General features: G+C 38.4%; 1 protein-coding gene across 1 annotated transcript in view; it reads left to right on the forward strand.

Moving 5' to 3' along the window:
* ptpn13 (protein tyrosine phosphatase non-receptor type 13) overlaps positions 1-14,133 on the forward strand; it is a 127,524-nt gene that overhangs the window by 67,852 nt on the left and 45,539 nt on the right. Inside the window, exons 15-21 of the mRNA XM_042340179.1 lie at positions 305-457; positions 1,866-2,048; positions 3,465-3,627; positions 4,747-5,188; positions 9,492-9,601; positions 11,025-11,081; positions 13,301-13,390. Of these exons, the coding sequence (XP_042196113.1) occupies positions 305-457; positions 1,866-2,048; positions 3,465-3,627; positions 4,747-5,188; positions 9,492-9,601; positions 11,025-11,081; positions 13,301-13,390 (1,198 nt within the window). The remainder of the gene's footprint in view (positions 1-304; positions 458-1,865; positions 2,049-3,464; positions 3,628-4,746; positions 5,189-9,491; positions 9,602-11,024; positions 11,082-13,300; positions 13,391-14,133) is intronic.

The following is a 14,133-nucleotide window of genomic DNA, read 5'->3' on the forward strand; positions in this document are numbered from 1 at the left end:
GTAGATTATGTTGTGCATCATGAGAATAGTGCAATCAGGCAAGTATCATAATGTGAGAGCTTTCCTTGCAGGTGCGCAACGAGCCGCAGTAACATCACTAGTGACAAAACAAATCCGGATGTGTTAACTGGTGATGAGTTTTTTTTTAATGTCCTTGCTTATAATGCAGGTTGGAATTTCCTGGATCTCAACAGCCACATAATAGGATGGTTCTCCTGACATTTGTCCAAATTTTTGTGAAATGTTATTTTTTGATTTTTAATGTGTGATATGGAACTACAGTATTTATTTTTGCTCTCGATAGCTTCATGGGAAGAATTATTTCCGGCTTGAACATTATTTACCAGCCGGAGTGATGGAGACGTTGCACCACTCCTACATGAAGGAAGAACTGACCAAAATGCACAGCACATATTGTGGAGCCACAGAAACAGAGACTCAGCTTGAATTTATGAAGGTATTGCCTTTTAGTGCGGAAAGAGGGAAATCAGATTTGCGTTGTTTAAAATATTTCTCATTGTTCCCAGTTTTACTGAGTTCCTTGTATTGTAGTATTTGATGTTAAATTAATATTTTCTTTAGTATTTAATGTTCCCTTTAAAATATCATTTCAATGGAGGCCATCACTTTTTCACCCAAGTGAGATGGTGCTGAAAGTACAGCTTTCTGAAACTTGGACAAGGGATCAATTCTGAGCAAGTATTGTTTAGAAAGTGGAAAAATATAGAGGGTTAGAATTGAAACATACTAACATTTTGCGCGACTGGCTGGTAAACGGATAGCATAATATGTATCTTGTGGAATAAAACTACATTTAAGCATTCTAACCATGTGATGCCAAAGTTCTTTCATCAACTATTCTTTTATTAGATTTGTATGGACTGAAGCAATGGTACAGTTTAGGCTGTAAACTGCTTTCAGGCCTCTGGTGGCCAGAGTGGTATTGCACTAAGAGCTAACTGCGGCTTTTTCTAATATTGAAACATTAGGGTCATACAGAACTCATCCAACTTTACTTACATTAAGTACTCAACTCCACACTAGCTGCAGTTATTTCTGTCTAGTAAAGACAACTATTGCTGTTGAGATACAATGTACTTGTGTGTATGCAGATTTTGGCTTTTACGTCTTCTCACTCTAATAGGAACCGACTCAATACTAAATGTTTCAGAGGGGACTCTTAATATAATAGATAAGGAACAATATATAAACCAAGGCATCAGCACAGCTTCAGGACTGTGATATCAGGGCAGTCAACAGTAACTTTCTTAATGATTGAATGGGATGGGGAGTATGGGGGGTGATCCCAGGACACTTTAACAAATTGCTTGATGATGTCTTGGGAAGAAGGTAGAGTGGGTATTCTGGACGGATGAGATTGAATAGGTTGAAATTCATCCCAAAGTTTCTTGTATTTGTGCTGTTTGGATCTCTAGTAATGGCAGCAATGAAAAGAATGCTCAGGGTTGCAGTGGAAGCTATTTCCTGGAACATCAGACTTCTATATAATTACTATCTGCACAGTGGAGAGATTGGTAGTTAGTTTTATGGTAGGGTGGATGAGTAGAATCCCGGCTTGACTGCTTTCGGTAATATCCGTGATCCACTTATGGGAAGTGTTAAGGGGTCACGGACATATTCTCGTTGCACCCTGCAAATTCCAGAATTTTAGATGTTTAAACCTGAAATGGTGAAGGGGTGGGGGGTGGGGGGCGGGGGGAGAAGAGAAAATAAATACTATTTGCACGGCTCATGGCTGATCTACATGCATACGTTATAATTTTCTAGTACTACAATGTGAAATTCTGTAGGCTCACTTTGTTTTTATGTTATTTATTTATTTTTCTGTTTGACTTGGCTTTCAGGTGTGTGAAAAACTGTCCGAGTATGGCGTGCTGTTCTACCGAGTTATGCCAGAGAAGAAATCGTCCACTGGGATAAATCTAGGCATTTGCTCTAAAGGGGTTATCGTTTATGAGGTTTGTAATGGGGTCAGGACATCCATTCTTCGGTTTCCATGGAGAGACACAAAGAAAATTGCTTTCAACGTAAGTGGGCTTCAGCCATTAACCCTATTGTACATAGCAGCTGTGGTTGGTTCTATTTAGTTTGTTCTATGTTGCCTCTAGTGCTTTGCATGGGATTCATATGTTGAATGAATTAAGCTTCCAATCTAGTTAAGTTGGTGAAAACTGCTCAGGAGAAATACCTCTTGGAAACTATTGCTCAAACAGGCATTTCCTGGGGTATTTTCTTTCGTTGAAAATACAGAGAGGTTATATTCTAAAACAGAACAGTAAATAACCAAATTGAAGTAATAAAATTCAAATGAAGTGTTGAGGCACTTGAAGTGAATTGTAAATTCTATTCTTGACTTTTAGGGTGTGAAATTCCTCTTAGTTCAATTTTGATGACATGCTTAATGCATCTCCACACTGAACTACAGGAGGAATTTCATACCCACAGTGGTTTTGTTTCCCCCTCCCCCACACATACCAAAATGGTTGAGAGTGATAGCAGGTAACCCTGCCAACTGGCTAGTCTGTTACTGGATAGGTTGACAGAGGAATAATTTATATTCTCCGGATTATCCTTACTGAAGGCTTTTCCCAAAACTCACTCCTAAAATCAGGAACTCCACATAACAGATATAATGGAAGAGAAACGATGGCTGTGTGCAGTTGATTACTCAAATTTACTCTGCTGGCAGATTTGTGAGGATTAATGTGGCTGATGATTTGTACACAGTAATGCCCTACAAACAGCCATGAAGTAAATGATCAATTTGATCTGGAGAATTGTTGGCCAGGACTCCAGGAGAAACTCCTTCAGAGACTGTGTTTTATTCTGTGAATATGAGGTGAAAGGACAGTGCTGTATTTCAATATTGTAATCTTTTAACTTTAATTCCTTCCTCCCCAAGAGGTCATATTTATTGACATTACCTATCATTTACAGCAACAACAACTTGTACTTATATAGCACCCTCCACGCAGGGTAGCATCTCAGAGCGCTTTATTATTAACCCATGTGCTTCTTCTAACTCAATCATTTTAACTACAGAAGTTGTTCTCTTTTGACTCAACTTGAACTGATTTACAGACAATTACTTTGTATGTGGGAGGGGGAGATCGCCCACAAAATATACAGTCAATTCACTTTACAGTATATTCTGTGAAGTGATTTGAGACGTCTAGAAAACGTGAAAAGAGCTATATCAAATCCAAGTGTTATTATAGCAATTGAAAATATTTAATAGGAAACTTGTTATTTATAATAGAATGAGTCAATATAATCTTGGTTTTATTTTTCAAAAGTCCATGAACCATATGTTAGTTGAGTATAAGTTCAGCATTGTAACCACAAAGAGTTGTTGTAGTCAAACTGTTTAATCTAATACTGCAGTTAATGTTTCTCATTTATCGTTATAATTATTTCATACCATGTTCTCTTCCTGATGACAGAGAAAGAAGATTACCTTGCAAAACACTTCAGATGGCATAAAGCATCTGTTTCAGACAGATAGCAGCAAGACCTGTCAATATCTTCTGCACCTGGCTTCATCCCAACACAAATTCCAGCTTCAGATGAGGGCACGGCAGAACAATCAGGACCTAAAGGATTTTGGTATGTATGTAACCTATTAGGCACAATTGGTACCAGAAAATAAAATTAGCTGCAATTCAATGAGAGAACCACCCAACATTTCTGTACTGTTCTGTAATCAGATGATCAGAGAGAATTCAAATTTTAAAATGGAAGCACAAGTACCCACATTTCACTGTTGCTTTCACAATTAAAATATTTTATACAAATAGATCCTGATCCACGCTTTCATTACATCCCGGCTTGACTACACCAACTGCCTGCTCACTGGACTTCCCAACTCTTCCCTCCACCAGCTGCAGATTATTCAGAACTCTGCAGATCGTGTCCTCTCCCGCACCAGCTCCGGGAACCTATCACCCCTGTTCTTGCCTGACTTCACTGGTTCTCCATTCATCAAATAATTGAGTACAAAGCCCTTGTTCTTACCTTCAAGACTCTCCACGGTCTTGCTCCCCCCCTACCTCTCCAACCTCATAACCCCAGCTACTTCCGCTCGTCAGATACCAGCTGGCTTCAGGTCCCCTACACATCCCACCCCACCATTGGCAGTCGGGCATTCAGCATCTCTGCCCCCACACTCTGGAACTCTATCCCACATTCCCTCCACCTCACCCCTTCTTGTGCCTCCTTCAAGTCCTGTCTGAAGACCTTGCTCTTCAACCGTGCCTTCGGCCACCCAGCTTGGGTCCAAAACCCCCGATTGTCCAGTGCTGTGGGATGTCTTCCGACATGAAGGGAGCTATACAAGTATAATTTGTTGTATGTGTAACCCACGTGTACAGAGGAAATTGCAGCTACCATGGATTGTTATGAACCCATGTCATGAAATTGTTAATGACACCATTTTTAAAAATCCACTTAATTTCTTAATGACTTAGTTAAAAATAAGTATAATTCCTTCTGGGTATATGCGTTTTCATGTGGTTGACACAAGATGTGTAATACACATGTTTACACATGGCAAATGATAGCCACCATTTTGTGGCATTGGTTGAAGACTTAGGAACAAGCTCTTCAGTCAGTTTTTGGCAAGAGGAAGGTGTGTAGTAGGCTTGGAAGTGTTTGGAGAAATAAATTAATGTGTCGCCTATAAAAAAAGGTACCATCTGAAATAAAATATTTATTTTCTCTTCTTAGAAAAGCTGTCTTTCAACAGCCTGAACTATTATGGAGACTCTGCGGATACGTTTGCAATGGGAAGGGCAAATAGCAGCTTGAGTCTTGCCGTCAGTGCCTTTAGCAAGTTAAACGATCTACCACAGGCAACACATTCTGAACTCATGAAGCGGATGTCCAGATCAGAGGCTGCACTGAATCGGCCCCTGCATTGTCTGTCCAAAAACAAGGTGCCAAGGTCTTTGTGGGATCAGTATCCTCCCATCGTTAGCAAATCCTACTATGATCTCAGTCAAATTCTTGAGTCTCATCGAAAGAGTGCTCCCCCATTTAACAGCCAATCACCATGCACGTCAAGTCAGCGGATTGCTCAGAAAGAGCTTGCTGAGTTCAAAGAGAAGACTTCACGTCCCTGGTCAGATACAGAATTTGTGGCAGGAAATGAGAGACGAACCAAAAGCAGGTATATTTGGTAGTAAAACTGGCTAAGAGTTGCAATTAAAGAAACGTAAAATGACACCATGCATACCTGTGATATTGGAGGTAAATATACAGGAGTGCTTTCTAAATACCTGGGTAATATGGGTCAGTATTGTGGTCATATTCACAAACAGGACAGTAGAGAACTCAATGTCCACATACAGTGTGACTGACATTGGGGTGGAAACAATGCAAATAAAAAACATCACTCGTAATTCAAATTGCTGAATCAAACTTCTTCCAATAAGAGTTACACTGTCAAACATTACATCCCCTCTAGCTTTTTTTTCTCTAGCTGGCTCATTTTCTCTTAGACATTCTCTTTCTTTTTTTTTCTGTCTTCTTTCTCATATGAGAACCTGGATTAAGCAATTAATATTCAGTAGGCCTGATATACAGGATTGGGCTTGAATTCAAGGTGAATGGCATATCACAAGCTGTTCTGCAAAGATCCTCCTACCACCCTGAAGGCAGATGTCTGTCAAATAGCTGATGAGGAAACTCTGAGGCTCGGGACGACAGCTGCTGGAAGATGTTACCTGGAGCCTGGTTTCGTGAATACACAGGAATCCAGGGCTTGGTATGACCTTGAATGGTATGCAAAGAGGTAAGCAGCTGCTCTTAAGCTCTGCACTTCAAACTAATGGAACTATTGCTCAGTTGGTAGGGGCGCATAGCTTACCATTGAAAGACTCTCTGGAAAGCTTTCCCCCTGCTTGTCCAGGCGCAACCACCCTGCCCATTAGGGTTTTGGCTGCAGGATTAACAGGAGCTGAGTGGAAAGCATCCCTGCTCCCAGTGCCTGGTCTGCCCTTCCAAGTCCCACTGATGAGCTTGGCTAACAGGTCTGACATCAGCAGTGCTTTAGAATACGACGGACCTGTTTGGCTCAGGAATCAGACTACTGAGATTACCGCAGAGGGTTGACTCAATTCCAACATTCTGTTGCCAAGCGAGTCACCTTGGAGCCAGTTCAGGATTGTCTTCAATGCCTGCCTTCCCATCCTTTAGTCCACCATCACCAATCTGGATTTACATCGATCATGTACATACACCACTGAGGAATCAAACTGATAAAACACGGAACCAAGGCAAACCTACAACTTAAGCACCTAATCCTCTGGTTGCCATCTAAGTTCTCGATTATGAGGGAGAAAAGAATAGAGTGTCATGGGATAGATGATCAGAAGGATGTGGAGACTCTTGTAGGGTTAAACAGTTGGGCTGAATGGCCTGTTTCTGTGCTGTACGTTCTATGTAATCACATGATCTACTGTGAGACCAAATGAAAGAATTTTTAAATTTTGTAACATTCATGTACTGTACTCTTCTGATTATGCCTAACGCTTCCCTCATCCACCCTGTTTGACTCACTCTTCTATTAGAAGATGGACGAGAACCGCTTTCATACGAGGATAATTGATGTTCAGGAAATGAAGCCAAATGGGCTAGTGTAAAGTAAATGGTGGGGGTGATTCATCATTCTCAGAAACTGTTAAACCTTCTCAGGCAACTAACCTCGAGATGACGAAATGTTTGTGATCTACAGGAAAATGATTGGCCAAAATGTTAACTCTTTATAGGCTTTCTATATTCGCGTTGAAGCAGATTACATAAATGGCTATTTAAATTATAGCCACTCTTTTGTAAAAAAAACGCTTCTATCCTTTGTTATCAGTGGCTTCCGATAACTAAGTAAGTTTGAATGGGAAAAAATTCAATCTTAAAAATATATCCTTTATGTACCCAACAGGTTAAAATGACAACTGCTTAACATTATTAAAAAAAAGCCACAATGTTTTGATTCAAAACATGTTACAACTATTACTCAGCAGGAAGTGGCTTTGTAGTTTAACCATCAGTTAACAAAAGCTCCATCTGGGCACTCCAATTCATTTTCAGTGTAATTGATGAAAATAAGCCATTTGAATACTAAATAGTTATTAGAGCTGATGATTCAGATACATTTCTTGTAATCCTCCAGGATAAAGAAGTGTTGATTCAGAAATGCCAATAAATAAAGGATAAAGACTGTTTCTGACGGGTTTGATCAGGTGCCAAAGCAGATGTTAGGTAACACAATAAAGACCGGCCTACTTTATGCAGTGTGGAACATGCTGGTATAAATGACACTGACCTCAGATGCTGGTTTTAGAGTATTATCAGCTCAGATAGATGGTAGAGTATATGTATTCTGACAAAGGAATTGACTGTTCTTACTTTATCAGTTCAGTTACATGGCAAAGTCCCAGCGCCTTGGGATATCCTCCGGATGTGAAAGGTGGTATACAAATGTAAATGTATATTGTAAATGCACTCTGACAAAGGAATTGACTGCTTTTATATCCCCTTCCCATTCCATGAGGTATGAGTAGTGAATCATATGATAATCATGGTCTCCACTATTTCAATTTTGAAAATATTTCTATATGTATAGATGATGATTATTAGTTTATTAAACAAATCAACTCACTTTTCCTCTTTCACTGAAAATTATTATTTTTCTACCTATTTTGCAAACTATTAAGTGTTTTCCAAACAAATTCTGTTCAATATGCTGAATTGTTCCTGCAATATTTAACTTCTTGCAGTAAATTATTCCTATCATAAGAACATAAGAATTAGGAGCAGGAGTAGGCCATTCGGCCCCTCGAGCCTGCCCCGCCATTCAATAAGATCATGGCTCATCTTCAGACCTAACTCTAATTACCTGCCCTATCCCCTAATCCCTCTTTTTTAAAAATCTATCAGTCTCAGCCTTGAAGATGCTCAAGGACTGAGCATCTACAGCCTTCTGGGGTAGAGAATTCCATAAATTCACTACCTTCCGAGTGAAGAAATGTTTCCTCAACTCTGTTCTTAAAGACTGACCTTTAATTTTAAGACTGTGACCCCTGGTTATAGATTCTCCTACCAGGGGAAACAGACCCTCAGTGTCTACTTTATCCAGCCCTTTAAGAATCTTATATGTTTCAATAAGATCTCCCCTAATTCTTCTGTACTCTAGAGAATACAGCCCTAGTTTATTCAGCCTATCCTCATAGGTCAGTCGCCTCATCCGAGAAACTAACTTAGTGAATCTACGCTGCACCCCCTCTAGGGCAAGTATGTCCTTTCTTAAATAAGGAGATCAAAACTGCACACAATACTCCAGGTGCGATCTCACCAAGTATATATACAGTTGCAGCAAGACTTCCCTACTCTTGTACTCTAAACCTTTTGCAATGAACGCTAACGTGCCGTTCGCCTTCTTAGTTGCTTGCTGCACCTGCAAACTAGATTATGAGACTGGTGTACAAGGGCACCCAAATCCCTCTGAACACTAACACTATCTAATCTCTCCCTCTCTAGAAAATAATCTGTTTTTCTATTTTTTCTACCTAGGTGAATAACTTCACACTTCCCCACATTAAATTCCATCTGCTACCTACTCGCCCACTCACCTAGCCTATCTATATCCCATTGCAATCTTTTTGCATCATCCTCAGAGCTTACTCTGCCACCTAGTTTAGTGTCATCCGCGAATTTAGATATGTTACATTCAATGTCCTCGTCTAGATCATTTGACCTCCACAGTGAAACAAATTTCAAAAGAATTCCTTCTGCTTAGTGATAACAATGAACTTCTTTGCAGGGAGCAGTAGTTTTATCGCAAACATTCCATCTTGTGGCCGTGCACTAGCTGCAATTATGTACTCTAGTAACGTATGATTATATAGATCTTTCATCTGTTTAAGTGGTATTTGTGGTGGGGTTCAATATTAGCCGAACAAAAACATGGAATGAAAAGTTTGCTATCATTAATAGCAAAATAAAAAAAAAATTCTTGAAGTGTTAAAATCCAGTTTCCCCATGTATTTTAGACAGCTGAAGTTAGCAGGCATGACCTCAACACATGAGGAAAGGCTGCTAATCTTGTCGCAGATGTTAATGGATGCTGTCAAGTCTAAATACTAGGGTGAAATGATCCAAATTACTGAGTGTAAGAAGCTTTGGTTGAGTTTTCTATGCATTAAATACGTTGTTGAGAAACAGGAGATTTCCTTTCATATCATCTAAGCTCACTGTTATTGCTAACAAACTTTTTGTTCCATGCTCATAATGAATAAGTGCAGAATAAAAAGCTAGCTAGCAGTGACAAAACCCCTGTGATATTATTGGGCTAAAATAAGATAAGTAAAATAAAATCATTAGGAACCGTCTTCTAGCACTTTATATGCATAAGAAAGTATTTTAATCCTGTTCATCTCTGCTTCTTTGTTTACCTGTATTTTGTTTTGTTCAAGTACTTTCAGTCCAAAGAAGTCCCAGGCTGTCTTTCACAGAAGCCCTGGGCGAAGAAATACTACATCTGACTCCTCATCCACTGAAGACTCCAATCAGGCATATGTGGGAGGTCAGTCACAGGCAGCTCCTGGAAATGTTACTTATATTTATATATGAAATATTGTACTTGCCATTCATAGGGATTTACTTTTAATGCATAGTTTTAGAGATCTGCTGCATGTTTCAGTTCCCAGTAAGATTCCGCCTTGATTATAAACTTTTCCTTTTTTTGTACAGTTCAGATGGCTTTTTGATCAACAACTTGAATTTTTTTAGTTATCCTGGTGATTAGAATAATCAATATTGATAATCTGTCTCACTGATTAGGTATTAAGTTTTGCTTTGTATACACCTGGTGAATTATCGAGGCAACAGTGTAGGCGAAATAAAGGTTTATAGTCAGCCAATAGATGAACATGGCAGACATTGCTCTAACTTTACCTTGTGCTCATTCTTCAAGTGAAATAACTTTTATAACCCAATTATAATTTTTTTTTACTAATGAGCTTTGTAAAGTCTGGTCTCTTGGTACAGTATCCAGAGAGTTTTCTGTTTTTGAAAGAAAATGATAGCAACTAGAAAGTACTCTGCTGTGTAAAATAGAGCAACATGAAGAAAAGCTTCCTGGACTCTGAAAAAGTGCGTCTATAAGATTAAAGGGAATCTAAACTCCAGCATTGAATCATTCCTGGTACATTGCGTTTTCTCCATTTATCTAAAAGGGAGTGATTCTTATTGTCCTATCAAAGCACTCTGCTCACTTATTAGGTAATTTTAGTATGCTTTTTCGCACTCAGAACTGTGTGATGTAATCAATGACTTCTACGTCTATATAAAGCCTACTCTTATGGTGTTGGTATAGTTAAAATTGTGTTACATGAGAAGGCGTGTTGTGTGCAATCAGACCTTCTGTAGAGATACAGTTTACCCATAATTCACAATGAGAATGCAAGAATATATATCACAGAATAATATCACTGCACTCAAATGGTCCAGATGAGTGAGCAGAGTTCTCTGACCAAAGTAATGACAAGCAGTTGAGAATTATTATCAAATAGCGAAAAGAAAAAGAAATGTAATGAATGATGAAACATTTGGGATAAAACTCCTCTTAAACCTGATGTGATGGATCTCCGAGCCTCATTAGTTACTAAATTCTCACAGTAAATTAGACAGTAGTTAAATTAGGAGTAGGCTGATAGCAGAGATAGGGTGTGAACTGTTTCCTTGTCTTCTTAAGACCAATAAAAACATTTTCCTGTGCATCTGTTCTAAAACTGTAATAGAAGTGAGAGCATCTGGAAGTATTTGGTCTCTCTGTTTCTCTCTGAGCATGATGGGTCTGCGAACAATTTGATAAAAGGTTCCCAGCAAAATTATTAGGTTAAATCATTTCAATATTCAAGCAATTGTGTGGCTTACATTTGACAATGATTGTGAACTTTTAAAATGATTAGCTTTTATATTGCATAATTGTATGTTTTTGTTATCAGGACTTAGCATGCACAGTTCTGGCACCCCATCAACCCCTGCTACCTTTACAGCCAATGGTAGGCAGAGCGAGCTGACTTTACAAGTATCTTCACTGTCTAAAGTCTTGGTGTGACTTTGCAACATCAACTTCTATAACCCCTCTGCTTTTTCTACCTCTATCACTCTCTCTGTTTCTTTCCGTTTCCTTGTCGTCTAAACAGAAACCTGTTGCAGGTAATGTTTGCGTCTTTTATTTTCCTTTCACTGATTCTGTTTACTTTTAAATCTTTTTTATTTATTATATATAATATATATAACATATATAATAGTGATAACCCCAGGACATAAAAAAAGAAAATATAAACATAGAAAATATGAAGCATTGATTTCATCCATCCCTATTCTGAGAAAGGGTTTGTTTTTCTTGTTCATTTGACTTTTCCAGTAACAACCAGTAAGTGTTTAGAAATGCCTCGAGTTGTCGGATTTTGGTAAATAATCCATAAAAAACTAAGCCGCATAGAACATCTGACCAGATCTGATCAGCATTCAGTGCAGGCTGGAAGTTATGTGTAAAGTGCTTGCCAGCACTTTTTCTTGCTTCTTTTAAGCACAAGTGTTTTTCTTAAAAGAAGCAAGAAAAAAGTGCTGGCAGAGCACCACAGCTTTTAACAGTCACTGTTATACTGTATCAAGTTAATCAGAGGATAAAAGGGATTGAGAGGGGGAAAACTTGAGATTTAAAATTGCCAGTTGTTTTTTTAATCTAAATACACAATCATTTTGTTTGTATTTTGAATACCAAAATAAGCTTTTTGCCAAGTGAAATGAAAGATATTCGTATTTACAACAGCAGTTGTGCATCAGCACATTTTCCGTATCACATCACGGCTGGTTTGCAGTGTTCACTATCGGCATTTTTATCATTGCACTAATTCGATACAAATGGTAAATTAAGATTGAGAAAATGGCCAACAACTACATATATGTTTGAAGAATCAATCAGGTTGAAAAAGCTTTTGTTGGAGAAATGGTTGTGTAACAAGAGTGTGAATGCGCCTTGCCCTAGATAAAGTGCATTGGAACATAAAGTGCATCTTTTCTAAGGTATACCATGTGTATCACTTGTGCATACTGGTGAGAACTTGACTGCAGCCCAAGATCTCTTCGGAGGCAAATTCTCATAGGTCAGCATGACATATATAGGGATCCTTGAAGGATTCATACTTTAGACTGACGTTTCTCTGACGATCACTTCTTAATTCCACACTTTCCATACTGTTCAGTTTAATAATTATGAATCTAAATTATATAATTAATGGAGCACATTTAAGTTGACATGTTTTTGATGTGATGGAACTAATTGGTCAGACTGCAATTTTTGGACATGGTTTGCATTCTGCTTAATAATGCATGGCTAAAGATCATTTGATTTACAATGTGGGGGATGGTGAGGTTACTTCAGTATATTAGACCTTCCACACAGTACAGGAGTCAGGTTTACAGGAGTCGAGACACTTCACTTCATGATGCCACAATCCTTTCAATGCCAGAAATCTTGCACACTTCAAAGAGTTGAGCAAAGTTTGACTTAATATTTAACAATATTTAAGATCTCTTCTACTTAATTATTTGATATTTGTCTTCAAGTATATAGCGTGGTGACCTTTTTTTTAAAAGTATGTAGTTTCATAATCCTCCAGCATCGCTGCTATTAAATATAATTGGTTTTTAATTTTTAATATTTACTTTGGATTTAATTTCAAGCCGGAAAGGGTCAAATTCCTGCATAAAGTATAAACCTCATGTGGGGTTTTACATACTGGTTTTGTTTCATAAACTGAAACTGCGCAAAACCAAATCCGCAACAAAACGCTCTATAATCCATTAATATTTTTAATAGCCAGTAATTGTTACCAAAGTATTCACTGACAATTTGTAAACCTTTCTGTGTAGGCTTTTGTACTTAACAACTGAGGCAGCTTCTTTAGAGTCCCAAATCTCCTGATCAGTAATAGAATTACTGAGTGTTTTTTTTGTGCTTGCACTGCAAACAGTAATGTCCTTTTGCTCGTTCTAATTTAATAGCTTCTTCCAAGAAAAAAATGAAGCGTTTTGAAACTAGCATATTAATCAGCATTTCATGGGTGAATTTGTACATTATAAATCTACTTAGTTCCATTGACAGAAATGTCTGATGTAAACCACAAAAGAGAGTTTTTTGGATTTACATTTTTTGTTGCAATAAACTGTAGGTGTACAAAATTTCAAAGTTTTACTCTCTTATATTTGACAGATACTTTTCACCAGAATCTCAATGCTTTCCCTTCACCAGAGAAAGAGCTTAGATTTGTGAAGCTGAAGAAGGACATGACTCATGGTTTAGGTATGCTATATCTGCAGGTTTTGTTGCATTGTTAATATGTAATATAATGGCAAATTTTACTAAATCTATATTAAATTTGTAACCAAGTTCAAGATGGAATATATGATATAATATTTGTGGTCAATACAAACACAAACAAGTCTGCTTATCATCACCACGTCAGTTCTGTACTGTGATTAGCTGAATTGCAATTGTACTGCAGTAGAGAGGCGATTATCCATAATAATTGATACAGTCTGATGTGGATAAGTAAGCTATGCAGATAATGGGTCATCGTGGAAAACATGCAAATTCGCTATTGCTAACCCAAAATATTATTCCATCAGGAATTATATTGTCACTACTGTCATTAATACTGTCTCGTGCAGCGTTCCTCAGGGCTTTGTCCTTGGTCCTCTGCTCTTCAATATCTATATCCTCTCTCTTGGTGACATCCGCAGACATGGGGTCAACTTCCACATGTATGCGGATGATACCCAACTCTACCTCTCTGCCTCCACCTTTGACTCCAGGACCACTGCTGTCATGACAGAATGTCTGTCAGACATCAAGTCCTGGATGAGTGCTAACTTTCTTCAGTTGAACGTCAACAAGACCGAGGCTCTGCTGATTGGCTCCCATCAGCGCCTCCTCACCTCAGGCACTGACAGCATCACCATCCATGGTTGCACACTCCATCTTACTAAGCCAGTCCGGAACCTTGAGGTCTTATTTGACCCTCAACTATCCTTTCTATCCCATAT

Source organism: Callorhinchus milii, unplaced genomic scaffold (genome assembly GCF_018977255.1).
Source record: "Callorhinchus milii isolate IMCB2004 unplaced genomic scaffold, IMCB_Cmil_1.0 Scaffold1, whole genome shotgun sequence".
NCBI classification, from domain to species: Eukaryota; Metazoa; Chordata; class Chondrichthyes; order Chimaeriformes; family Callorhinchidae; genus Callorhinchus; species Callorhinchus milii.